This window comes from Rhinatrema bivittatum, chromosome 2, assembly GCF_901001135.1.
Source record: "Rhinatrema bivittatum chromosome 2, aRhiBiv1.1, whole genome shotgun sequence".
NCBI classification, from domain to species: domain Eukaryota; kingdom Metazoa; phylum Chordata; class Amphibia; order Gymnophiona; family Rhinatrematidae; genus Rhinatrema; species Rhinatrema bivittatum.
Genome location: NC_042616.1, coordinates 177,273,122 through 177,299,264, shown reverse-complemented (window position 1 = coordinate 177,299,264; position 26,143 = coordinate 177,273,122). Strand labels below are relative to the sequence as shown.

The following is a 26,143-nucleotide window of genomic DNA, read 5'->3' as shown; positions in this document are numbered from 1 at the left end:
TGAAGATATCAAACCAAGTTATGGCAAACCCCCTCTCCAAGTATCTGCACAACAGCAAACTGACAGTGTCCTAGAGGTGCTTAAAGTTTGGAAGTTTGCTCATGCAAGCTATGATAGCATTAGCTTTCCCAAGCAAATACAATAATGTTATCCATCACAATCATAAAATTCCAATCTGTGTGAGTTTGTTGGCATCTTTGAAACCCATTACCATAAATCCCTGTCAATAAGCGAGCTGCTCTAAAATATTTTTAAAAAGTTGATCTTCAAAACTTTAGTAGTGAAATGTTTCCATGCTGCTGCAGGGGGTCTGATATATTCGGGGCGGACTAGCCTATCGGGGCTTCAAGCATGCCCCGGTGGGCCGGTCAGGCCAGTCACATGACATTGACTGCAGTGGAGCCACTGTGATTAAACCTGGCCTGCAGCAGCTGTTCTCACGGAGCAGCAGCCGCCACCAAGGCTCTCTGCTCATTTCTGTTTGTTTTTGCTTTTTTCTTTTCCCGCGGCTGCAGCCGCGATTCCATGGCTTTTCATTCATTGCTTGTCTCCACGGCCGCAGCGCGGCTCTGTAGGCCTGCATTTTTGTTTGTTTTCTTTTCCGCGGCGTTGCTGAGCTCTGTGGGATCGCTCCCTGCCCCTCCCCCATCACCGCGGTGGCAGGAAACGTTCCGAGGCCTTCCCTCACACTACCCTGCTCTCTCTTTGTTTTCTGAGACAGCCATCAGATCTCTCGCTGCTGCCTCACCATGGCTGAAGGTCTCAGGCTATGACGGATGGCTTTTGGCTCATTTTTGCTGATAGCCCCACTTATGTTGGGGCCGATGCAAAAAATAACCCCATCCTGCTGCATTGGGCCTTTCTATTTACCTCTTCCCACAGCAAAGCCATCAGCTAGTATCTCTGCCTGGATCCCTCCTACCCACTAGTGTAAGTAAATTTTTTTTAATATATACATTCAGAAGTCACAAGGGAAACAAGAAAGAGTGGGAGTGTGCATGTGTGCATATGTGTCAGTGGGTGTGACTGAGCACATGTGTGTGTGCTTGTGTATGTCTATTTGAGCCAGTGGGTGTGACTGTGTACAATTCTGGTTGCTGCATCTCAAAAAAGATATAATTGCGATGGAGAAGGTACAGAGAAGGGCGACCAAAATGATAAAGGGAATGGAACAGCTCCCCGATGAGGAAAGACTAAAGGGGTTAGGACTAGCTTGGAGAAGGGACGGCTGAGGGGGGATATGATAGAGGTGTTTAAAATCATGAGAGGTCTAGAACGGGTAGATGTGAATCAGTTTTTTACTCTTTTGGATAATAGAAAGACTAGGGGGCACTCCATGAAGTTAACATGTGGCACATTTAAAACTAATCGGAGAAAGTTCTTTTTCAATCAACGCACAATTAAACTCTGGAATTTGTTGCCAGAAGATGTGGTTAGTGCAGATAGTATAGCTGTGTTTAAAAAAGGATTGGATAAGTTCTTGGAGGAGAAGTCCATTACCTGCTATTAATTAAGTTGACTCAGATAATAACCACCGCTATTACTAGCAACGGTAACATGGAATAGACTTAGTTATTGGGTACTTGCCAGGTTCTTATGGCCTGGATTGGCCACTGTTGGAAACAGGATGCTGGGCTTGATGGACCCTTGGTCTGACCCAATATGGCATGTTCTTATGTTCTTATGACTGATGTATGTGTATATGTGTCAGTGGGTGTGAGAGAACGTGTGTCTATGTATGTGTCAGTGAGTGTGAGGGAGTTTGTGTGTGTGTGTGCGCCAGCATGCATGTGAGGAAAGAGAAAGTTTGTGTGCTCTCTCATAAAGTATAGAAAGCAGGGGATTTTTAAAATTCTTATTGGTTTTAATTATTGTGTATTATCTGATGTGCCTGCTGTTTAAAAATATTTTATTGGGTTTTGGAAAATTTTTAAAAGTTTTATATGAGTTTAATTATTGGTTGTGCAGCTGTTTTGAAATATTTATTCTTTTTATTAGTATGGCATTACTATTGCTGATTTATATTTCTTGATTTGATATTTTATGAGGAATGGTAATGTTTCTCTCTTTCCATTGTTGCACTGTATATAGGATCTAGCTTGTTGCAGTTTCCAATTCAGTTTTTGTCTGCACATTTCTATTTATACTATATGGTCTCTATTCTGTATTTAGTGGGGCTTGATCTGTCTTCTGCATGTGTGACAACAATAGGCTTAATACAATAAGGGATCCAAGTGTCTCTTTATTTTTATTTTGTGGAGTTTTCTGGTTGGCACCACAGCCGTGCATGTAACTGTAATGTACATGCTGTAAGTGATAAGACTGTACTTTGAAAGTCCTTTATAATGTAAAAACAATTATAGATACATAATTAATTGGGTGTGGAGAGGAAGGGGCTGGGGGTTCAAGGCTATAAGGTTTACCTATGATGCCTAATACCCTTGCACCATCCCTGGCTGCACTGGATCCACGTGGAAAAGCAGGATTCTTGAGCTGTACTGCTTTGGGTCCTGTGGCTCTCTCCAGCCTCAGCCAGGGCTTCATTTTTCTTTTTAAGTCTTGGAGGTACAGACATACATCTGGTCTTCTCACCCCTCCCCTGGAGTAGGTAGACAATGCAGAGCCTGAGGACCATAAAAGCAGCAGATTGTGTAACACTTAGTGAATGGTAATGCCTAGAATGTGGTGGGGGCAAGGAGAAGTGGAGGCAAGCTCCAGTCAGAAAAAGGGATGGAGTGAGCCAAGAGGAAGTGCCTGTGCAGTGTTGGAGAGGCTTCTGTAGGCTGATCTTTTTTTCTGAAAGGGTTAACTAGCTGTGGAACCAGTGAGTCTCCTGGAGTGGGGGTGTCAAGAAGAGGGGAGGTGGGAATGAGAAAGGGAGAAGGCTGCTGCAAGCTGGGGTAGGGCTGGCAGCAAGCAAAAACTTTTTACATAATGCTATGGCAGTACTGGACCAGGAGCACTCACTGTGTGAGCAAATGAGCAGCAGAACAATGACATAGAGTGTGTGTGCACGTGTGGGTGTCTTTCTCCCTAACACAGAAAGACACTTATACACACTCCTTCTCTATGACACACCCATACACTGAGAGTGAGAGTGTATGTGTGGGTGTCTTCATATCAGAGAGAGAGACGCATAAAGTGGGTTTCTGAAAGTGTGTGTGTGTGGGTATTTGTGTTTGAGACACTGTGTGTGTGTGTCAGACAATGGCTGGCACTGTGGTTGTCACATTACTTGGCAACTGATTCAAAAACTGATTGGTTGACAAGAAAGTTATATACAGTGCAACAATGGAAAGAGAGAAACATTACCATTCCTCATAAAATATCAAACCAAGAAATATAAATCAGTAATAGGAAAGCCATACTAATAAAAAGAATAAATATTTCAAAACAGCTGCACATCCAATAATTAAATTAATATAAAACTTTTAAAAATTTTCCAAAACCCAATAAAATATTTTTAAACAGCAGGCACACAAGATATAATTATGAGAAATGTAACCAGACTTGGGGCAGATGGCAACCGATTGTATGGATGGAAGGGGGCCCACAAATCTGTTTGCTCACCACTGGTGTAGGGTGTGTTCTGCTACTTAGTTATTTAGGAAAAATTTGAAATTTACATTGCAAATTTTTTGGCTCAATTCTGCCAGGCTCTAGGTCACATGATATACCTCTGAAGGGTCATTTTGGTGTGCTTTTGGGAACTGTTGAAACAAATTCTGCAGGGAAAGCGCACAAGGAAGTCAGACAGGTACCACATGGGCTGGATTTGAAAAAAAAAAATCCCCCGGGCTGCTATTTTCTTGTAATCTGCCCTTGGCTATATTCTTTTCACAGTCCTTTTAGGTGTCTATAGCAGAGAAAGGCTCTGTGCACCAAACAAAATCCAGAATTGGTCAATCCCAGTGGTTGGCAGAAAAATATACCATTAGATCAGGCCCTGAGTCATTGTAATGCAATTACAGTCAGGCTCGTGCTGGAAGTATTTCAAAGGAGGTTTGTGACACTGCATGCCAGCTCACATTTTCTTTAAATCCCACTTCACTGAGCCGAAGACGGGCCTCCAGAATACAGAAATAGTTCTCAGGTTGATGTGATCACAGATCCTGTGCCACACTCTAAGGCTGAATCACCTCATCTAATTTTGTACGCTTCATTTTGTGGGAAATTCTACCCAGATAATTCAGCGAACACATACAAGTACCTCTCCAACATCGTAGATCCAGATGCGGCCTTCTGAGTCCCCAACCGCCACCTCTCTACCGCCCTGAGCCCAGCGGACTCGATTCAGTGCCGATGCACCTTCGACAGTCACACTCGTCGTTGGAACCTAGCACAAAAATAATAATCAAAATAATACTGATAATGTTGTTTTATTGATAAGTATGCTAGTTTACACTGATATGCTTAATTACATGAGTCACTAATTGCCAAACATAGCTTAAAGTAGCGCATCACTAGTGGAGGGGGAACACAGATTCATTGTTCTCCCATCACAGGCTTCACTGAGTAGAGGGGGAGCGAGACTTTTTTTTTTTAATTGAAAAGAATAGTTTCCACAATAAAAAGAGCAATCAATGGCATGAACATTTTTTTTCCCAGATTATAGGCACACAACAATAACTGCAACAGTTGAGTTTTCAATACTGCATATGCTGAAATATATTTTGCGCATTCAATGGCTCTTACAGATGACCCCCTGCACCCACTAAAAAGCAGAGTTCAAATCAAAGATGTCACAGAGATGACTGAAATCCATGAAAACGGTGATCATCAAACTCTCCCCATTAAAATAAATATGCTTCCATACAAAGAATACAGCTTAATGTTTTGGCAATGACCACAGAAAACCAGATGCTTAATTTTCACATTTATTTTTTGTGTGGAGGTCACAGAATTCCTTATTCTACATGTGACTCCACAATGGGCCACAACCAAAAGCCTGACATCTATTGTATGCCAGAGTTCACATAAGTCAGTAGCATCACTGCAGACTTTGACACGGATGCCAGCTGCATGGCGCACAGCCAGTCAGACAGAAGAGCAGCATTATTAAAAGCAGTCTTATTTGCTTAGCTCGTTAATATCTGGAAGCTCACGGCTTCCTACTGTTGCAGTCTCTAACCAGAGGCAGTGAGATTGAGCCACAGTGCCTCAGAACAATGGGCTCCGCAGGTCAAAATCTACAGGCCATCTTTTCTAGAAGCTTCTGTGCTGCAAGCAACCTGCTCGTCAGTAAGTGAGACAAACTCCTTGCAGAGTGCTTTAGCAATAGGTTGGGGGTAGCATGAGATGACTGTTTTCCTTCAGCACATGTGTATTGTTTTGTTGTCTTAATAATAAACAGCATTTATGGTCTATTGAGCTGGTTTAAAAACCAGGAGCTGGAAGTATGTAACTGGAGTTTCCAGATTACCACTGCAGTATTTTGCCACCCTAAGTATGGTGTAGTTGAAGTTATGTACATCAGAATAGTCTGTTTAAATGTCAAAAACGGAGGTTGATGATTTGCAAGTAATGGACAACCTATAAAATGTAAGTCTCTACCACTTAAGATCGCCACGGCGCATCTATCTATGCGGGATAAGTTAATGCAATTCCATCTGTGGAAATGTGGACTCCTAAACAACAAACGAAACCAAAGATTTGTGTTTAATTTGCTTAGACTAATTAAATGTTACTTTGAAACAAAATCAAAAGATGAAAGTAAATGAGGTGGATTTCTTCAAAGACTAGGGATTTTGCGCATGCCACGCTGAATTATCTTCAGGATTTTCAAGGGCAAATATAATTTTTAAATAATTTCTGTAGGATGCCTCTATATTGTGTAAGTACTATGCATAGCTGTATTTCTTTAACAGTAGACCTCAACAGTATGTTAAACTGCTTCAGGTTTAAGCTGTATAAAATGTAAAAAGTCTGTTCTAGATTCGATAACATCATGAAATACTTTCATGGTCACCAAAACATTAATATCAGATTAGTGTGCTGGGGTTGTTCCTTTAAAAATACACCTAAAATGAAAATAATTCCAAAGGCCTTTATTCTGAAAAAGTCTTGTGCATGCAGATACCAAAACGATCTCCCCATGTTTTCTTATCTTGTAAAAAAAACAAAAGATATTTGGGCTAAACCAAGGGGGAGATTCAGCTCTGTCTTCTCATGTATATATATATATATTTTTTATTTTATTTTTTTACACATCTCTGAACAGGGGCCCAAGCGTTTTGTTTGTCTATGTAAACTTTCTCTTCTTGAACTGAGCTCTTACCACTTTTGCAAACTTACGGACACATTCAGGCTACAAGTCCCTCTAGATACTGCACCTCTGGAAGATTTCCTTTGCATGGGCAGCACAGAAATGCAATAGCTGAGTCATGTTTCTAATTCAAAATGCACAATCTTATTTTCCCAATAACACCACATGTATGCAGTGGTGCCAGCTTATTTCCTAATGTGCACAGATGGATAACCTAAAAACCAGAAGGACTTGTTGTGGCTCCACAGCACTAAAGCAGGGCACCTGATGGTATCTTTATCTACTGTTAATGAACACTTTGCAGAAGTGTGTTAGCATAATTCATATTTGCACAATACACTGCAGGATATCTTGGACACTAATCCAGAAGCAAATATTAGGTTTAGCAAACAAACATAATAAAGATTGCACACATATTCATCTGCCTCTTCTTTGGCATATCTAACTCCTAATCTGACATTTTGCTCTTGAATAGAGCTTGTCCAGTTTGCTAGAGGGCACAGCTTTTTTTTTTTTTAATTATTATATATATATCACTTGTTTTAAACTAACCATGCAATCCATTACAATTAACAGGATTCAAATACAGTGAACGGAAAACTGATTTTTAAACAAAGCAGTTTTGATTTCTTTTTCATCCCAAAGGATCATGTTTAATCATTGCCAACACTTCTTGCAACAGTGCAAATAAAGCTGGAAGGTTAGAAATGGGAGCATTTATTAAGGGCATTTATTAACATATTGTATTATAAGCACGGATATTTTTTTTGGTCACCTTTAAGAAATAAATCTCCATAATTGAAATTTAATGTACTTATTATTCTTACAAAAACATGCAAAACTGTTCATTTAATATAGTATTCAGATCTGTCTGTAATTACATTGTTCAATGTACGATTGCATTTGCTACAAATTTTTGTGTTCTTTAAATGTCTAAACATATACATAGCTTCAAGCTACCGTGCTCCTTGGACATTTTATTGAAAAATAAAATCAGTAAATTAAATTTTGGTAAGGATTAAGGATCCCATTTTATAAAGGATTCTCTGCTCCTAGGGAAAACAAAAATCTCTGTAAAATAAAGCACTGCATTTTTTTTTCCCAAGCAGTAAGGCTTTAAATCTGTGTAAACGATTAAATAATATAGTAGAAACAGAAATGATGTTAATTGCCTTAATTAAGATCACCATTCTGCATAAAACTCAGAATGATACCATAAATATTTGTATGCACAACTCTTCAAGGTGATTACTAATGGCTACTGCTTTCACAGAAGCAGACTGCTGTACACATTTTCTTTCATGCTCTAAAAGATTTTTTTTTTTTTTTTTTTGCTGTGAATTACAAATGATACATGACCAGGACTCCCTGTTAAATATTCACTGGGTGATCTATGGAGACAAAGTGTGCTTCATAAATGAGAGGGTTAATTTTAAAATACATATATATATATACATATATGTGTGTGTACATAAATATATATAGAACCAGTCTGGTATAGACTAGCTCCAAACTTAAGTCTCTTGGCTTTAAACTATAACACCTGACGGACATACTCCCTCCTCCAGGGGCAAAAACGATCTGAAGGCGCTCGTCCCTCTGTCTATCCTCCAGCTGTACACTTTCTAATTAAAAAGGCTGCTGTGCTTCCTGCTCTGAACACTTCAAAAGCCCCCCTCCCCCCACCCTTTTTTTTTTTTTCCTCGCTGCTACTTTTGACATTTAGCTTGCGAGAGTCTTCCTTCTACCTGCCCACCATTATTTATGGAGACTTTGAAACCCACTTGAATTTTACTGAAAAACTCATAGAGAGAGAGAGATCATGAACATACATTTGTTAAATAAATTTCAAGTTTTACATTAAACATTTACTATAAATATATATTATAAATCCTTAACTTAAATACATTTGTTAAATGTATACAGTGTATTACTATAGGCCTTATGGTGAATTTGGAACTACCACAGTAATCATTAAAAAATTATATATATATATATATATATATATATATATATATAGACACACTAACACATATATCCAATTAAATATTAAATGTTCTGTCTTTCCTTAAAACTTTTCTTTTTCTACACATGTATTAGCTATCAGGTAATATAGATCTAGAAAAAGTCAATTCTTATGGAAAGATAGAACACTTAATATTTAACTGGACTTTTACTACTGCTTAAAATCTTGTGTTTTGAGTTTCTAGATTAATGAAAGATGAAAACATTGTTGCAAATCTTAGTTCCCTAGAGCGACCTAAATACGATGATGAGAACAAGTAGAAAGCAGTCTTAATACCTGAATACGATGGAACCAAATTACAAATTAATTAATTTTTAAATGAAAATGATAGGAAAACTGGGTTTTAATCCTGTCCCGGAATATATTTCTCTCACTTTAATTCTCTCCATCTTAAATGTGTGTGGTTTTGTTTACTTTTATTTTAAATTGAATATATCAGTGTTAGCTTAATAACAACCGTGTAGGGGTGGGTAATTTGCTTAGACCTGTCCTAAATTATAGCACCCTCCATTCCCCCTCCCCCCCCCCCCCCCAATTACAAACACAAACCTCTAGGAGATGTTTTATTTTGTTTTTTAAGACATATTTGAGGCGGTGCTCTTATTTGAGCTTACTAGTTTAATTAGAACACTCTAAAGGCGCATCGTTGCATCCAGCTCCCCCCGCCCCTCCTCCCCGGCCCTTACAGGGTTAACTCCCAGCTCACCTCCGTGTCATTATTCAGGTTCCACAGATCCAAGCGCCCCATCCCATCCACACAGGCAAAGAGTGCGGGATGCACTGGTGACCACATGACGTCGTAGACATAGTCTGCATTGTCTTCAAAGGAGTAGAGCGGCTTGTTGTGCTGCAAAGCAGAAAGAACACGAAGACTTTGTGGCGCTAGTGCTGCCTCAGGCTGTCTGGCGAGTCTAATTAAAAACTTTGCACATTTACAAAGTGTCATAAAACTCGAGAGATGAAAGTCCTGCAAAGGTGTACCGTAACTTTAATGTTAGAGCAACTGTCCAGTAGTATAAATAAAAAGAAAGGGGACGGGAGGGGAGGCAGAGAAGAAAGAAAGGTGGGATTTTTCAGAATGCTAAAATATTACTCAAGACATTCCAGGCAGGTAAACAGTGTGCTCATTAGCTTGGAATCCTTGCAGGGCAGTTTGCAAAGTTCCTCCTAGAAATGAATCAGGTTGCGCGGTCTGGGATGATAAGGATCCAGGGATCCTCGAGGAGAGCCGCCGCCGGCCGCCTGCTCAGCGAAGGCGGCCACTGCCATCTAGCGGCGCGGTGGAGAAGCGCAGAGCCGGCCAGCCGTGCCACCAAAAGTTTTGAGGTTCCAATTCGTACCAGAGCAAGAAAGTTTAACTCTCCCAAGATAGTCCAGACATGCATTGTCAGTCCAATTACAAGGTATCACCTTATAGGATATAAAACATAGGTTTTGCTTTTTTTTTTTTTTTTTTTAATTTGCCGATCTTTATGCCTCTGCAGCCAAGTGACGGCAGAAGGCGCGCATCCCTTGCCTTTCTTCTGGGGTCATTTGAACCTGTCAACCTCCCCTGCGCGCTAAGGAATTTCTCCCCAGATTCATTGAAAGAGAGAAAATAAAACAAACAATTGCCTGCCGTGTAAATTAAAGCAGGAGATTTTTTTATTTTTATTTTTTTTAATTTTAAGGACATGATTTTTCTGTGTAAAAAACCAAAGCAAGTTTTAAAGCCGATCAGAAATACAAGGTCATGGGTAAACCTGTAGTATTTCGTAACATCTGATTTGTCTTCTCCAATTTCTGCCTGACAGTTGTTTTTTTTTTAAACTCCTGATCATTTAATTTAAAAATTGAATTTAGATGACAATGAAAACCCTAATGTTAAAAAGAAATGAATTCTTCCCACGTTTTCTTGTGTAATATACAGTGATTTTTAGCTTTTAAATCTCCATCAGCCTCTTCGCAGATATACACAATCTCTCAAGAGGAAGGAGCTGAATACGATCAGAATAAATATCATATAAAAGCTTTCCTGAATCTAAAAAAAATAAATCTAAAAACATGGTACAGTTGAGACAAACTTTAAAGGAGAGCCGCTTCTATCCGAGTTGTTACAGGAGCCACAGGTTACGGATACTCTGATGGCCGGACAGGTTTGGAAATGGCTTTCAGTGAAGTTTGCGCTCTTTCGGAACGCGCGAAAGGGGCAGCATTCAAACCAGGGTAGGGCAAAGGGAAGGCGGCTAGCCGTCGCCCCTCCGTCCCCTTCAGCCCGTCCCGGAAGGGACCCCCCTCCCCCCCAAGTCCTGTGACTTCAGGTGGTATAAACGGGCAGGCACTGAAGCAATAAGCCACCTCCACTGCAGTAGGAAAATGCGGGGGGGGGGGGGGGGGGGCAGAACCCCTCCCCCATTCCGCACCCCAACATTTCCTCCTGCTTTTTTTTTATCCCTTTGCCAACATCAGCAGAAAAAGGTATCGCCGAGGATGAAGGCTTTACGGGTCACTGAAGGGCGCTGAGCTAGTAGGTTTACACACAGAAAGGTTTCTGGCCAGCAAATGCGTTCCCGCACCCTTAGGAGAGCCACAGGGGGTGGACCGCCATGCGCGGAAGGGGCCCGCACCGCTGTCCCAACGCGCCAGTGGGCTGCAGGGGCTCTGTTTAAAGGCGCAAACATCTGGACGGGGAAGTGAGCGAGCCATTAGCAAGGCAAGATCTTCTAACCCGAGCTCAGATGGTTAATACGTGTAAAGCTATTGATTTCACTTGTTTTTTTTTACAGTGCCAGGAGGAACATGCACATTAAGTCCCGGGTTGGAAGGATCCGTTGCACGTATGACATGCACGGGGTCCCTTAGAAATTAATTTTGCAGTCTAAACAACGCCCCCCCCCCCCCACTCCCAAATATTCTGGCAAATGTATTTCACTGATAAACACGTTGTTATACTGTAAAAATAATTGCTGGTGCGTGTGTGGAGGGGCAGCCTGTAGCATGGTAATCATTCTATGCTTTATACATCCTGCCAGCTTCACTTCCACACGTTGTCAGCTTGATGGGACACTAACTCTCCAGGTCCCTTTCAACACTGCCTCCAAAATCCTTTCCTTTTAGTTTTCAATGCCACCCCCCCCCCCCCCCGCCCTCTTGAGTGGGGCCCAACCGTCACCAGCTCCCTCCCGAGAGCGCGGCGCTGCCTTTAACGCGCCCCGTGGAAACAGCGCAGTGCGGGAGCCTGGGGCCACTTAAGGGCTCATCCGACAGCTTTTCAAAAATCTGAAGTTTTGGGGCCTGAAACTTTCAATTAGGAGGAGAAAAGGGGGTGGTGAGAGCTAATTATCCCTTCATGATACAGAAACCCTCCCCCCATGTGACCCGACACTAGTTAGAAAAAAACAATCCCCACCGCTGCTTTTGGAACACATTCAAAATCTTCCCTCAAGTTCCAGCAATATTTTTCCTGTCTGTTTTTGCGTGTTTGTCCCTTCGTTCTGTATCTGACTATATACATGCACAACCATGCCGTTATAATTAAAGTAGTTCTCCGTATTGCACTCTTATGCAGAAATCACACCTGCCGAGCTGAAAGAATAACAATAAGCCACTGCTATCACCTTGATATTTAAAAAGTGGGGTTTATAATATAATAAATTAAAATCTTTTTAACATGTCGAAAATGAATATATATTAATATACATTAATACAATTTTCGCCATATGTTAAAAGATTTTTACAGTGTTTTCTTTGCAGAATGTTGACTTGAATAGATCTCACAGTTCTACAAGCACTTAAAGGTCCAAGAAGTTTCACCTAGTACTAATCCAGTCTATATTCTGGGACACAGACACGTGTGTGTCTGCAGTCAGTGCCTTTGCCTGGATCTGAAAAAAAAAAAAATCCTACCCGGTCAGATTCCTCATGTCCTACCTAAGAGATTAACCAAATTTCATATCAATAGGATATCAAACAGAAAAGTTATACACACACAATTATATTTTAGTCATCACAAGCTTTAAGTCCTTATGCTACACTTTCCACTACTCTAGGTATTCCTTATGTAATGCACTAATGTATTATTCTGAATCTGGACATAATATCTGTTATATATTTAGCTAAGTAATTTCATAGAGTTCATGCACACAGAATTAATTTACAGATAGTATATCATTAATTAAATAGTAAACCCCTAGTGTAAAATAATGACTTTCTCCCACACGATTTTCTTGTTTCTTTGAAGGTACATTTTTCTATCTGATCTTCATCATCTCCAGATTAAAAACGCTATTCGTGCATGTTTGTTTGAGCAGAGAATAATGGAAATTAATTTGCTCACTTAACATCTACATTATTTTGTTAGTAACTATTTAAGTATAACAACTCTATAAGGTAGGAATATAAATAATTTGCATACAATCATGCTACTAGTTTATAGAACAGTGGTGTTTCCTTGCAGTACTTTTAAATATTTGTTTCACTTTTCTGGGTTGTTTTTTTTTTGCCATGCCGAGAACTTCCTGGTTCACACTTTTTTTTTGTATGTTCCAAAGGTTTCTTTGTCAGTTCATAATCCGGTTGGGCAACGCTTTAAAGCTTCCCCCCATGTGGCAAATAATTTCCATGTATATGTAGATGTACTATATATATCCAAACATTTTAGAAACTATTGAGCAATACATTTAGGGAGGCTTCTGTGTATGTAAAACATTATGGGTGAACTGAATGCACTGCAGGATAAGGTCTTTTTGATATAGAGTTTAAAAGTAATATGGTTTTTGTCATTTCACTTTAATATAGAGACAACTCTAGTGATATTAAGGCTTCCAGATAATAAAAAGTAATATCCAAGTTATATTGTGTCCTATTTATGACAAATGCTACATCATTTTTAGTATACTAGTACATAGCACCAAATCATCATTCCAGAATCTTCTGATGATTCCACTGGGGTTGAATAAATAAAATATACAACTAGTGCAGTATGTACACATCCTGTTATTCTCAGTATGTAACGCACTTCAGTCTGTTTTTTGCTTTGCTTTTTTTTTTTTTACCTGTTCTTTTTTAATGAAAGACACACTTTCCTTTTCTAACCCTGGGAAGCTTGTCAGCAATGTATTCAGTTAATCCAATTTAAAAGGTTTCACCTACAACTTGTTTGCTGATCCTTAACTCTACCTTTCCTTTTTAAAATATAACCAGTTACCCAGAGAATGAAACAACAGCGTAGCAAAAAGAATTAGACTGATGTTAAGAATTCCATAAAACCTGATCCAGTGTAATCTTCCCAGGGCATTTAAGAGTTGTTTTCTGGTCTGCCAATGACAAGAGTCATGAGTTAATATTATTATTTCCTGAATCAAGGCCAATGTCTCGTTGGTAAACCGATCCGTGGTATATAAAGAATTTTAATATAACTTTAAAAATGTGTCAAATTTGGCCAAGAGCAAGCAAACCATATGCAAGGGTGGCCACTCAACTCCCTCATGGGCTAATGCACACTCACATGCAATAAGCCAGGGGGGAGAAGTTGTGCTTGCCAATCTCCTGAAGCTCATCCATTAGCTTTAAAAACAGAAATAACAGGCTGTAGCACACATCTATTATATTCAGTCCTGTGCTGACAATAAAAATATAGACTACTTTCCAAATGCTTAGAAATGTGAATGCATTGTAGTCCCACAGTACCATTAATGTTAAGGAAAGCTAAAACAAAATACTGTTAAGTTTGTATCTACCACACTGTGGGCCAGTGTATTTACTGCCACTGATCAAAGAAAACCGTCCAAATGATAAACATAGAAATAAATGCATTACCCCATATTTAATGATACCATATTCCACATGTAACAGATTAGTTCACAATAAGTAACTGTTTTCATTTTATTTGCTCAACAGTTTCTAACCATTTTTTATGCTTTCCAACATACAGAATGCTGGAAAGAATTACATAAAAGGTATCAATATCCATCCGTCCATCCGTCTGTGGGTCCAATAAATCTTTGAAAAGGGGATGGAAATTCACCAGATTTGGCATCTAAGGCTAGAAACTTCAGGTGAGTCTTTTCAGATAATCAAGCCTCCAAAAAAAAAATAAAAAAATCCCCAATGCTTTCAGCGGGCCACTGTTAGAAGCTGCTCAAACTGTAAGAATGCTCAGCAGTGCTCCATTTCAAATGCCCTCCCCACAATCCTCCCAACGCTTTGTCACAGAGCAACACAGGGCTGGCGCTTCCATTAGGCAGCTTGCCTAGAGCACCAAAAGCAAAAACCCACCAGCACAAGGCCCAGAGGAGTGAGGAGAGTGCAAGGAGAGCTCCCATCACAGAAGGGAGCACAGTACTGGAGCTAATACTGCTGGCAGAAGGGAGCACTTGTGATAAGTTAGGGGAGGGGAAGTGAATGATGAAAGGCTTGCCTAGGGTGCCAAACACTCTTGCACCGGCCTCGAGGCAATGCAGACAAAGAGAGAGAGAGAGAGACAGAGGCAAGGGAAAAAATCTGAAACAACTGACAAAGGATAGCAGAAAAAGGTACTTGCAAAGTACACACACGCTCCCCACTACACATGCTGTCCCCCCCCCTCCATAAACATAGACACACACCCTTCCCACAGACATACCCCATACCCACACAAACAAACTAAGCATTCCACCCCAAACCCTCCCGCAGATACTCATACCAAGCAGACCCATAAACAACTCTCACACCCACATGCACATGCACTCGCCACACACAAATACACCATCCCATGCACAAACACACTTCATACACACATATACCCCACCCCACACTCATCCCCCCCGTACACACCCCCAAACAACCCATGTGTTCCTACACTCTCCACACACCTGCTACCAGCACACCTACACCTTCACCCCCTCTAGAAACAGGGAAAATAAAAGACACAATTCATCCTACATACACACACACAGCCATACCCCCAAAAAACCCTTACACCCCACAACTCCCCTTACATTCACAAACACATCCATTCTCCTACAGACACCAGCAACTACATACATATACTTCCTCCCTACACACACACACACACACACACACACACACACACACACATATATATATATATATATATACACACACTCATACCCCAGACACCCCTGACACATACAGCCCCTCCGCACATATCCAGCTTACACACACACACACACCCAAACACATATAACCCATACCTACAAAAACACCACATACACTCCCTCACAGTTACATCCACTACCTACAAACACATAGCCATATCCTCAATAAGCATACCCTACAACCACCCTACACACAACACAAATCCCTCCCATCCACACAACCCTCTACCCACCCAAAAATACATATCCCCCAGATATCTTCCCACATATACAACCCTATACCCCCCACATCTCCAAACATGCACTTCCATCACCCATACTCAACAATGCACACACACACAGATCTCCACTCATAGACAATCCCACCCATAGACAATCCCACCCATAGACAATCCCACCCAACTCCACATATCCATGTATACTCTCCTCATATATCTACACCCATTCCCCCATTCCCCCCAAAACACATCCCCACTATAAACTCCCTCTACCTCAGTCACCAGCCCCCACACACCCTTTCTATAAACCTACACTGGAAAGCATTCCTGAAGCCACACCTCTACATACAATATAATATGAAAACAGGAAGATAAGTATGACCAATTAGCTAAAACAAATAGGTTAATAATACAAATAAATATCAGTCTTTTCTGTATACATAAAAACAGTGGCAGACTTTAAGAAGTTCAGGTTACTGCACACTGAAAACCAAACTATCCTATTCCTGACTACAGCAAATGTAATTTTCAGCAGTAAATGCCCAATTTTATTTGATGAACTAAAATTGTTACATTAATATAATTGTTGTTAATATAATTGTATAATACATCCAACAAAAGGCAGCACGTCAGAAAAATCAACCATTAGTCCTATTTATTTAAAATCTTTTCAATCACAAATTGATCCTCGGTTGGATTGGATTTCTTTGGTCATCATACTGTGAAGGCCAGTAGATGGAAATCTCATACACAGTCAACCAGGAAAAGCTTATCAAAACAAAACCAAGGAGTACAGCCTAGTGAACATGGCAATAACTAAATCATCACTATTCCTACTTAGTTGATCTGTATTGGGACCCGTACTTTTCAATATATTTATAAATGATCTGGAAAGAAATACAACTAGTGAGGTATTCATATTTGCAGATGATACAAAATTGTTCAGAGTAGTTAAATCACAAGCAGATTGTAATAAATTGCAGGAAGACCTTGTGAGACTGGAAAATTGGGCATCAAAATGGCAGATGAAATTTAATGTGGATAAGTGCAAGGTGAGGCATATAGGGAAAAATAACCCATGCTCTAGTTATACAATGTTAGGTTCCATATTAGGAGCTAGTACCCAGGAAAAAGATCTAGGCATCATAGTGGATAATACTTTAAAATCGTCGGCTCAGTGTGCTTCAGCAGTCAAAAAAGCAAACAGAATGTTAGGAATTATTAGAAAGGGAATGGTGAATAAAACGGAAAATGTCATAATGCCTCTGTATCGCTCTATGGTTAGATCACACCTTGAATACTGGGGTAGATTTTCAAAGGGGTACGCGCGTAAGATATGCACGTAAGTCCCGAGGCTTGCATGGAGGGGCGTGTCGGGGGCATGCCGGGAGTGATGCAGTGTTTCGGGGGCGGCGCCGCGGGCGTGGTTTCGGCCCGGGGGCATTCCAGGGGCGTGGCCGCGGCCTCTGGACCAGCCCCCGGACCGGAACATGGAGCGCGGCAGCCAGCCCGGCGCGCGCAAAGTTATGCCTGCTTCCAGCAGGCGTAACTTTGCCAACAAATGTGGGGGGGGGGGTTAGATAGGGCCGGGGGGGGGGGGGGGGTGGGTTAGGTAGGGGAAGGGAAGGGAAGGTGCGGGGGGGGGGGGGTGAAAGGAAAGTTCCCTCCGAGGCCGCTCCAATTTCGGAGCGGCATCGGAGGGAACGGAGGCAGGCTGCGCGGGTCGGCATGCGCAGGCTGCCAATTTTGGGCAGCCTTGTGCACGCCGACCCCGGATTTTAATGGATACGTGCGGCTACGTGCGTATCTATTAAAATCTATTAAAATGGTGCGCGAACAAAAGTACGCGTGTGCGCAGATTTATAAAATCTGCCCCAGCGTGTACAATTCTGGTCGCTGCATCTCAAAAAAGATATAGTTACGATGGTGAAGATACAGAGAAGGGCGACTAAAATGATAAAGGGGATGGAACAGCTCCCCTATGAGGAAAGACTAAAGAGGTTAGGACTGTTCAGTTTGGAAAAGAGACGGCTGAGGTGGGATATGATAGAGGTGTTTAAAATCATGAGAGGTCTAGAACAAGTAAATGTGAATCGGTTATTTACTCTTTCAGATAGTAGAAAGACTAGGGGGCACTCCATGAAGTTAGCATGGGGCACATTTAAAACTAATCGGAGAAAGTTCTTTTTCACTCAACGCACAATTACACTCTGGAATTTGTTGCCAGAGGATGTGGTTAGTGCAGTTAGTGTAGCGGTGTTTAAAAAAGGATTGGATAAGTTCTTGGAGGAGAAGTCCATTACCTGCTATTAATTAAGCTGACTTAGATAATAACCACTGCTATACTAGCAACAGTAATATGGAATAGAGTTAGTTTTTGGGTAATTGCCAGGTTCTTGTGGCCTGGTTTGGCCTCTGTTGGAAACAGGATGCTGGGCTTGATGGACCCTTGTTCTGACCCAGCATGGCGTGTTCTTATGTTCTTATGAACCTACTTTAAAATCATAGGGCTGCCATCTGGAATCCTGATGACTTGCTAGGGATGTGCAGGCAAAAAGTTTTTGTTGAAACGTTGATACGTTGAAGGTGAGGGTCGATTCCGTTCAATATGGAAGTCTGGAGAAATCCATAAGTTGTGGATCTGTCCATATGTTTCCCGGTTCCCTAAATAAAAATTTAAACCCCCCACCCTCCTTAATCCCCCCAAGACTTACCAAAACTCCCTGGTGGTCCAGCGGGGAGTCAGGAAGCCATCCTTGCACTCGTTTGCAGTTTCCTCATGGCGCCGATAGCCTGTGTCACAGGGGCTGCTCGTGCCATTGGTCAGCCCCTGTCACATGGTCACGGCGCCATCTTGTGCTTCTACCACGTGACTGGTAGGTCATGTGGCAGGAGGTCGCTCCGGGACCCCTGCTGGACCCAACTGGAACTTTTGGCCCCCCCAAGCCCCCCCCAAGCTGGCCAAAAGTTCTGGTTGGGTCCAACGGGGGTCCGGGAGCGGAGGCGCGGAGGAGCACGTGACCCCGATGTCACGCCGACATCACGCCGACGTCACGTGCTCCTCCGCGCCTCCGCTCCCGGACCCCACCGGTTGGGTCCAGCGGGGGTCCCGGAGCGACCTCCTGCCACATGACCTACCTGTCACATGGTAGAAGCACAAGATTGGCACGGGCAGCCCCTGTGACACAGGCTATCGGCGCCGTGAGGAAATCGCAAAGGAATGCAGGGATGGCTTCCTGACTCCCCGCTGGACTACCAGGGAGTTTTGGTAAGTCTTGGGGGGGTCAGGAGAGTGGGGGGTTTTAAGTTGTTTATTTAGGTTCAACGTATTCAACATAGCTATGTTGAATAAGTTGGAAGTCGCGATGCGTTGTGCATCAAACCTTTTTTTTCTCTTTTAAAAATATAAGTTGCGTTTTACATATGCGTTCAAAACGAATGCACACCCCTATGACTTGCTGCAGATCCATCGGCGACAAATACAACTCAACTCACTTTCCAGCTGTGGACAAGTCCCAAACTTCATTCAGAAGCCAGGAGATGATGCCCAGCAAGGAGGCATCATCCACCCATCTTTATTTTTATGGTTATAGGTGCATTCAGACTCCTAAATGGTAGTCTTAATTGTAAACTCTAATTTGGATGTAATCATGTAAGCCAAAGTAAAGCTGGATCGTTTCATAAAAGCTTTAAATCGGATATGCTGTTGTATAGTTATCCAGTTGTGCCAGTTCATCATGAGATGGGAAGGTGCAAATTAAGACACTGCACATCTGTTCCTGAGTGACCTCAATGTACATGCCACTTCAGCTGGAGTCTTAGTAAGTTCTAATGCCTTTTAAAGAACAACAGCAAGAATGTAGTAGACCAGTAGTGCGTGGACTTTTCAAGACCATCAGATCCTGCCTGCAGATGACTGCACTTCTAGAGCATGCAATTTCACTGAGCTGAGATGAGCTTCATAACACCAACCCTAATTTAAAGGCTATCAAATGTAGTGGCTGATGTAATTAGGAGTGCGTTAAAACTGTGCGCTGAAATTCAGCGCACAGTTACGTAATGCATGCTTTCAAAACATTTTAAACTCCTGATGCAGTAAGCTAATGTTTTGCTAATGCATCAGGAACTGTAAGAAGTGCGCTAACCCAAAACTGTGCATTAAAAAAAAATGCACAGCACCTATAAAAACATGACTTATGCGTATGAGCAATGTTTTCTGCACAAAGCATGTTTTCTGTGCATAAAACCTGACTAGAGGGCCTGGCACCAGAACTCCCACTTCTGCCCATCAACTAACACTCGCCCTGGAATCTTTGCAACACCTCTGATTAGGAGACAATAGGGTCATTCATTATTTTGCGATGTGCCAGTTTCGCAGCGGGTTTATTTAAATTAGGGGAAGGGGAGGAGTATGGGCAGGGTTTGGGCTGAGTTATCTCACAGCAGCACTGCGGGAGATAATGTTTTTCACACTATCGCCAGCAGCAGCAGCAGCAGCACAGAAAATAACTACACCTTTTCCCGTGGTGCTATGGGGGGCGATAAGTGTGCGGCGCGGCTGCACTGCGGAGAGCGAAACCGCAGCGCCGCGATGCGGCCAGCTGCCCACTATTGCCCCCCCCGCCCCTTTTGTTTTCACGACTCATCATTTTACTACAAATGCAGCAGAATGATGAATCTAGGGGTAAGTTTTCCAGCGCTAAGCAAACACAAGTTAAGCCAGTGCATCTCTCTGTATCAGGAAGTAACAGATAACGCCTTCATTGAAATAAAATTTGCATGAAGGCGCACTAACTCGCGTGTCCATGTTAGTGCTTGGTTAAATCAGAAGTTTGCACACACACACAAAAAATGTGCACACAACCAGGTGCCAGCTAGTAACTGCTGTCACTTTTCATTAAAGCTCGACCCAGCACACTGTCCTCGAGATCAGGCAGACTATCTGAAGTGAATGGGAACATTTGAAAGGGATGCGCGAATATGTCGGGCTTGTGCACGCCGAGTGGATTTTAAAAACTGCCTGGGTACGTGCACAAATGGCGCCGAGTACACAGCTCGTAACTTCTCCAAAAGGGGCAGAGTCTGGGCAGGGCATGGGCGTTTTGGGCTTTTAACCAGAAGTCAGCGTGTAATACTTAACGCGATCCAGTGCGCCCCGAAGTCCCCTGCCGTGCAACTTTACTTCTACTATGGCAGAACCGCAGGGTTTAAGGCTCGAGGCTAACTGGGGAGAAGGAAGGCTATCAAACCGTGGGGGATGGGGGGGTTGGATGACCTGTCTGTTAAATGGGAGAACTGGGAACAAACGGGTAAAACTGGCAAATGTGTCGGTGTGTCCCTTTTAAAATCTCCCCACTTATGCAGTAGAAGTGCCCAGGTGCGTGTCCATTTGAAACTGGGCGCACATGTGCACGCGGCTAGGCTGTTTTATAAAATGCACGCCTATATGTGTGTGTGTGTGTGTGTGTGTTATAAAACAGCCGCATCCCTGGGTGTGGGGCGACTAACACAGGCACATATGCACTGCTTTGAAAGCTACCGCCCCTGGACTTTGCTCATCAAACACGGTGGGCCACAATGTTGGGGAAAGTAGGGGAAATTAGCGTGACATTTTGCGAGCAAGCACAGGCTCACTTTTGGATTTGCTAGATACTTCTGTCAGCAGAAGCAAATGGATTCCCAAAAGTGGCAGGAGCACTTGCTAAGGAAGCAAAATAACAACACAATGAACAGCAGCTTTGACGTTTTCATAAAGGGCATTGCTGTCTAGGAATTCCAACACTTCTTTCAGGAAAAATAAGCAGTTTTGCAAGCCAGCTAGTGCAAAGAATAAGAGAAAAACCCGAAGTAGCCATTGTCGCTGGTTACAATTTCCTCTATCATGCTGCGCTGCTTATTTGCATGGAAGAATCCACTTTAATCCAGGAGGCGCCACATATAAAGAGACTAATTACCCATATAAAGGAATGTATCCATATTCACAGGTTTCAACTAGCAATGGATGTTCAAAAGCCACAGAGAGAGAGAGAGAGAGAGAGAAGCAACCAGTTTGTTTAATTCACGAGAATACTTTATGCACTTGGCACCGTTTTTCTGAGTTTCCATCCCAGACTCTATACAGTTCTCTTAAATGGATTGCTTTTAATAGAATAACTCTTCAGCATTGATTGCTATTCCTTGCAGTCAGAGAGGATGCCTGCTTTAGCAGCTTGCATGTTATCTTCACCCACAATCAAGGCAACCTTGTTTGCACTGCTGTTGGCATTAACAGTCTTCTCTATTCTGGCTGAGATGTACTAGAGAAGGTATTTGCCATGGTTCTTAAAAAGGCTTTAACAATTTGATAATGTAGTAGAGAAAGTTAATTGGGTTTCTCTAATATTTTGTCAATAATTACATGAAATACTTTTCAGAATGAAAGTTTGAAAATGAGTTGCGATCTGAAACATTAATCCTTTAAGGGCAGAAAATGAAGAACTCAGCTGATAAAGAACTAAATATAGTAGATACTTAGGGACCTTCGTTTTCAGTTTTTAGTTTATTTTTCCTGGGAATTTCAATGTTATTAACAAAAAAACAATCAGTGGAAAAATTACTTTTCCACTGATTTTTCTCCTGTGCGTTATTACAAAATATGTGTGCACATGTGTGTGTGTGTGTGTGTGTTATGGGTAAAGTGTCGTGTTCAATAATGTGAATATTAACTGAAAAATAGTATTTCCTCACGTTCTCATAAAGTATATATACAAATATACTATATGTACAATATATGTGTTTGAATATATATACATATAACTAAAATCTGCAAGAAAACTGCTCAAAAGCAGATTCATAGGAATCCAGTTTTGATCCAGAATGAAAGCAAGGGGCTGGAGCACAAACTTAAGTTATGCAAGAAATGCTCCATTTGAATTTTAAAAATTATACATTGGGAATATGTATTTTCCAAACTCTGATGAAAATGGTATTGCAAAAATGAATCAAATAGGCCTACTATAGATATACAAGAACAACATTAATTTGCTAGACTTTAACATAGAGACTCAGAAACGTGACAACAGAAAAAGACCATACAGCCTTTCTGGTTTGCCCATCCACACTAACTATCTAGCTTTACAATTCCTACCACTTCCTCAAAGCTCATCTGTGTTTATCCCATGCTTTTGAATTTAGATACAGTCCTTGTCTCTACCACCTCCACTGGGAGGCTGTTCCATATATCCACGGCCCTTGCTATAAAGAAATATTTGCTTAGATTACTCCTACGTCTACTCTTGTTCATCCTCATCCCATGACCCTTATTCTAGAGCCTCCTTTCCTTTCAAAGAGGCTGCCGTCTGTGCATTTAAATGTCTCTATTACTCCTTTAACCTGCCTTTCTTCAAGGATATATATGTTTAGATTTTTAAGTCTGTCTCCATATGCTTATGGGGACAGACATGCTTATGTTATTTAGAAATACAATTGTCTTTTCTATTTTTCATTCATGCTGTAAATAATGATTTGCCAAGAGCAAAGACAAATTCAGCACTGCAATTGCAGTATGTTACTGGCTAGGCTTTACTTCTCTAGCTGGCAATGTTAACCACTAACTGAAAACACAGAGTTAATCAGATAAGCACGAAGCTTGCTTTCCATGTGCCATCACATAATCCACTTGTGCTAATAGCAAGCAACACCACTAAATGTTTAACATTTTTATTCTATTTTATATTTCAAATTTCTAGTTTTTGATGGCTTTAAAATCTAAGAAAATTCTTATAAACCTACCACACCTTTTCACATTGTATATCGTGCCTTCTGGACAGAATTTGTCAGATTGTTTAGGCTGATTTATCAGCGGTGTCCATGAGTTTTACACTGGTCCGTTCCCCACTGAAAATAATGGGATTTTTTTTGTTGTTGCTGTTGATAACTCCGGTACAAATTTTGCACAGAAACAAAATTGTTGCAAACCTTTAGTGCATTGAGCCCCAGAGTTTTCAATAATATCGGTTAACCTAAAGACAGATACATTTTTTTAATGCAGAAACAGAGGTAGAAAAGGGCCGCAAGGCTCACGCACCCCTGCTAGTTTGCTCCCTAATGCAGGGCCCCAGACCCAAGCAGATCTCTGACTTTCCCCAATCACATCAGGACAGCAGTAGGAAGACTTTTTTTTCTGGCACCGAACCCCTATAATTATTACAATTCTTGTTTGATCGTGTTTAAAGTGGCAGTTTGCCCATGGATATTTAAGCCTTTCGGCAAGTGTGATATGCTTGAATATTGGGGCAAGCAAGAGAGGCTGACATAGTGAGACAGAAGTGCTAGTTCACCAGAATGCATGGAAATCAAGGTCCAGAAACAAAAAATAGTGTGTGCTGCCTTTCTATTGGACAGATGGAATAGTCAAGAAATATGTCGAGTTGGTCCAGTAATAAAGGTATCACCTTCTAATTTCTTGTTTATTGACTTTCATTTCCACGCATGTTTGTGGAAGTGAAGCTAAAGTCGGGGTAGTAGGTTAACGGTGCAAACAGTCGCGCAGCAACAACATTACATAGGATATACGGTACTCCTGGCAACCAGATGAGCAAAGTATGTGAGCAAACATGGAGAGAAAATGTGGGTCTGTATCAGCGCTGTACCACTATTTTAGATGCCAACATTTGTACTTCTGTGTTTTTGATGAATGAAATAATTTAAATGTGCTATTTCAGATATTGCATGAAGTCATATAAAGTGAACTCATATCTTGCATATGCTTCTTGGTTTCCCTTTCCACATTGTCTCAGAGTGCACTTATCAAAGTCACAAGGAATCTAAAGTACAGTGTGCATATTTCTCTTTTTTGCATAGACATATGGGAACCATTGGAGGTATGTCTGTGCGTGCGTGCGTGTGTATGTGTGTGTGTGTGTAGTGCGGGGGGGGGGGCGCACGAGAGCAGGCCAAGTCTAGAGATGCCATGGTGATTACATTTTTGTGGGTTACTTTCAAAGGCAAAGCATTCTCCTTGGGTGAGCTTAAAAAAAAAAAAAAAAAAGTAAAAATGAAGAGACCTTAAAAAAAAAAAAAGAGCCTGGTGATTGGTGAAAGATATGTTAACGAAAGCCAACGTAGTATCTGAAATGCTGAGAAGCAGAGAGGAAAAAAGAAACTGAGAGAGAGAGAGAGAAAAAAAAAAAGAATGGGAAAGTCTGTTAACCCAGACACCTGAAGATTGTGGGCGTCAGAGAGTCAGCCAGCAGAGCTTTGAGGGTGTGGAAAAATATGTACCCAGTTATCCTGTAAGTGGTACTGGCAGCTAACTGTTGATTTTGTTAATCTTTTCAAACCGTTTCAAGCAGTCTGCTGAGGTGCAGCAGGTTCAGACTTTGCTACAACACCGTGGATGCCCTTTTAACTTTTCCCCTTTTCTTTCCTTCACTTCTTTCATACCCTTAAGCAATATCTCTGCAGAATAAAATTGTATAACTCCCCCCTACCCCACCCCCATCGGCCCCCCCGAAGACGGCAATTTTACAAAAGGCCATGTAGGGCTAAAGTCCGTAAGCTGCATGTAACTGCAGACTTCAGCCCTCGTTTTCAAAGTGCATTTACTTATGTAAGTCCGTTTTGAAAATCTGCTGGTTGCCCTGGTATGCGCGCACGCATAGGCGGAAAAAGTTACAAAAAAAAATCAAAAGTATAAGCGGAAATGCTTTCCCCACCCGCCCTCCCCCTGGGAATCCCTTTAGCCAGCATGGGTAAGAGTACCTCTGAAATGGGCTTTCCTACAATACTTTTACACTCACCACTCCCCTTTTTGGTTGTCAAAGTGCCCCTTACATGCATAAAAGTGAGTTTTATACAGGGAAGCCTCTTTGAAAATCAGCTCTTTGACTCATGCCGTCACTCTGACTTTGTTTCTGAGTTTCCTGTTAGGAGTGGGCTTATATCACCTTCTCTGAACGCCTCACTGTAACTTTCACTGCACAAAGTAAAAACATATTCTTTAGCCCAATGATTTAAAGCAGCCCATGTGAGTGTATGAGCAGGCATAATTAGAAGAAACACATTTCAAGCTCATATTCTGTGTTCTATAGAAAATCAGTTTCCTATTTTTCCGTTTGTGCTCCTTATCACTTCAATAAAAACATTCCTTGTTATCCTATATCCATAAGTACAAAAAAATAGTGACTGGCTCATGGAGGTAAGTAGACAAGAAATTTAAAGGTGAGTAATTCAATCTGAAACCCCCACATTTTCTTCCTATTCTAAAATGTTGCCGGAATTATTTTAAAATGGAATCTTCCTTTCATTAACTGGGCTACATGAGCTTGTAAATAAACCTGTCCAGCTTCTGACTTCCATTTAAGCCAGAGCTCTGCTGGTTATGCATTCTAGTGGCTACCACATTGCATGTATCAACATTTAAAAGTGCTCATATGTGTTTCAAAGTTGAAATAGAAATACATAATTTTAAAGCCAGAGGAGTTGCTTCGGGGAAGCTCGTTCATGCTATGGAGGACCGTTTGCTTTTTTAAAACTCTTTTTGGGGGTACAATGCTTCCAAATGGACGTTGTGCTGGTG

At 41.5% G+C, this 26,143-nt stretch overlaps 1 protein-coding gene and 1 long non-coding RNA gene across 2 annotated transcripts in view; one reads left to right on the top strand and one right to left on the bottom strand.

Annotated features, from left to right (window-relative positions):
- The window catches only part of DYNC1I1 (dynein cytoplasmic 1 intermediate chain 1), a 693,069-nt gene that overhangs the window by 119,104 nt on the left and 547,822 nt on the right, over positions 1-26,143 (bottom strand). The window contains exons 15-16 of the mRNA XM_029588927.1: positions 8,998-9,138; positions 4,211-4,336 (exon numbers count right to left, since the gene is read on the bottom strand). Of these exons, the coding sequence (XP_029444787.1) occupies positions 4,211-4,336; positions 8,998-9,138 (267 nt within the window). The remainder of the gene's footprint in view (positions 1-4,210; positions 4,337-8,997; positions 9,139-26,143) is intronic.
- The window catches only part of LOC115084277, a 74,800-nt gene continuing 53,759 nt past the window's right edge, over positions 5,103-26,143 (top strand). The window contains exons 1-2 of the long non-coding RNA XR_003854512.1: positions 5,103-5,241; positions 14,203-14,326. This is a non-coding gene — a long non-coding RNA (uncharacterized LOC115084277). The remainder of the gene's footprint in view (positions 5,242-14,202; positions 14,327-26,143) is intronic.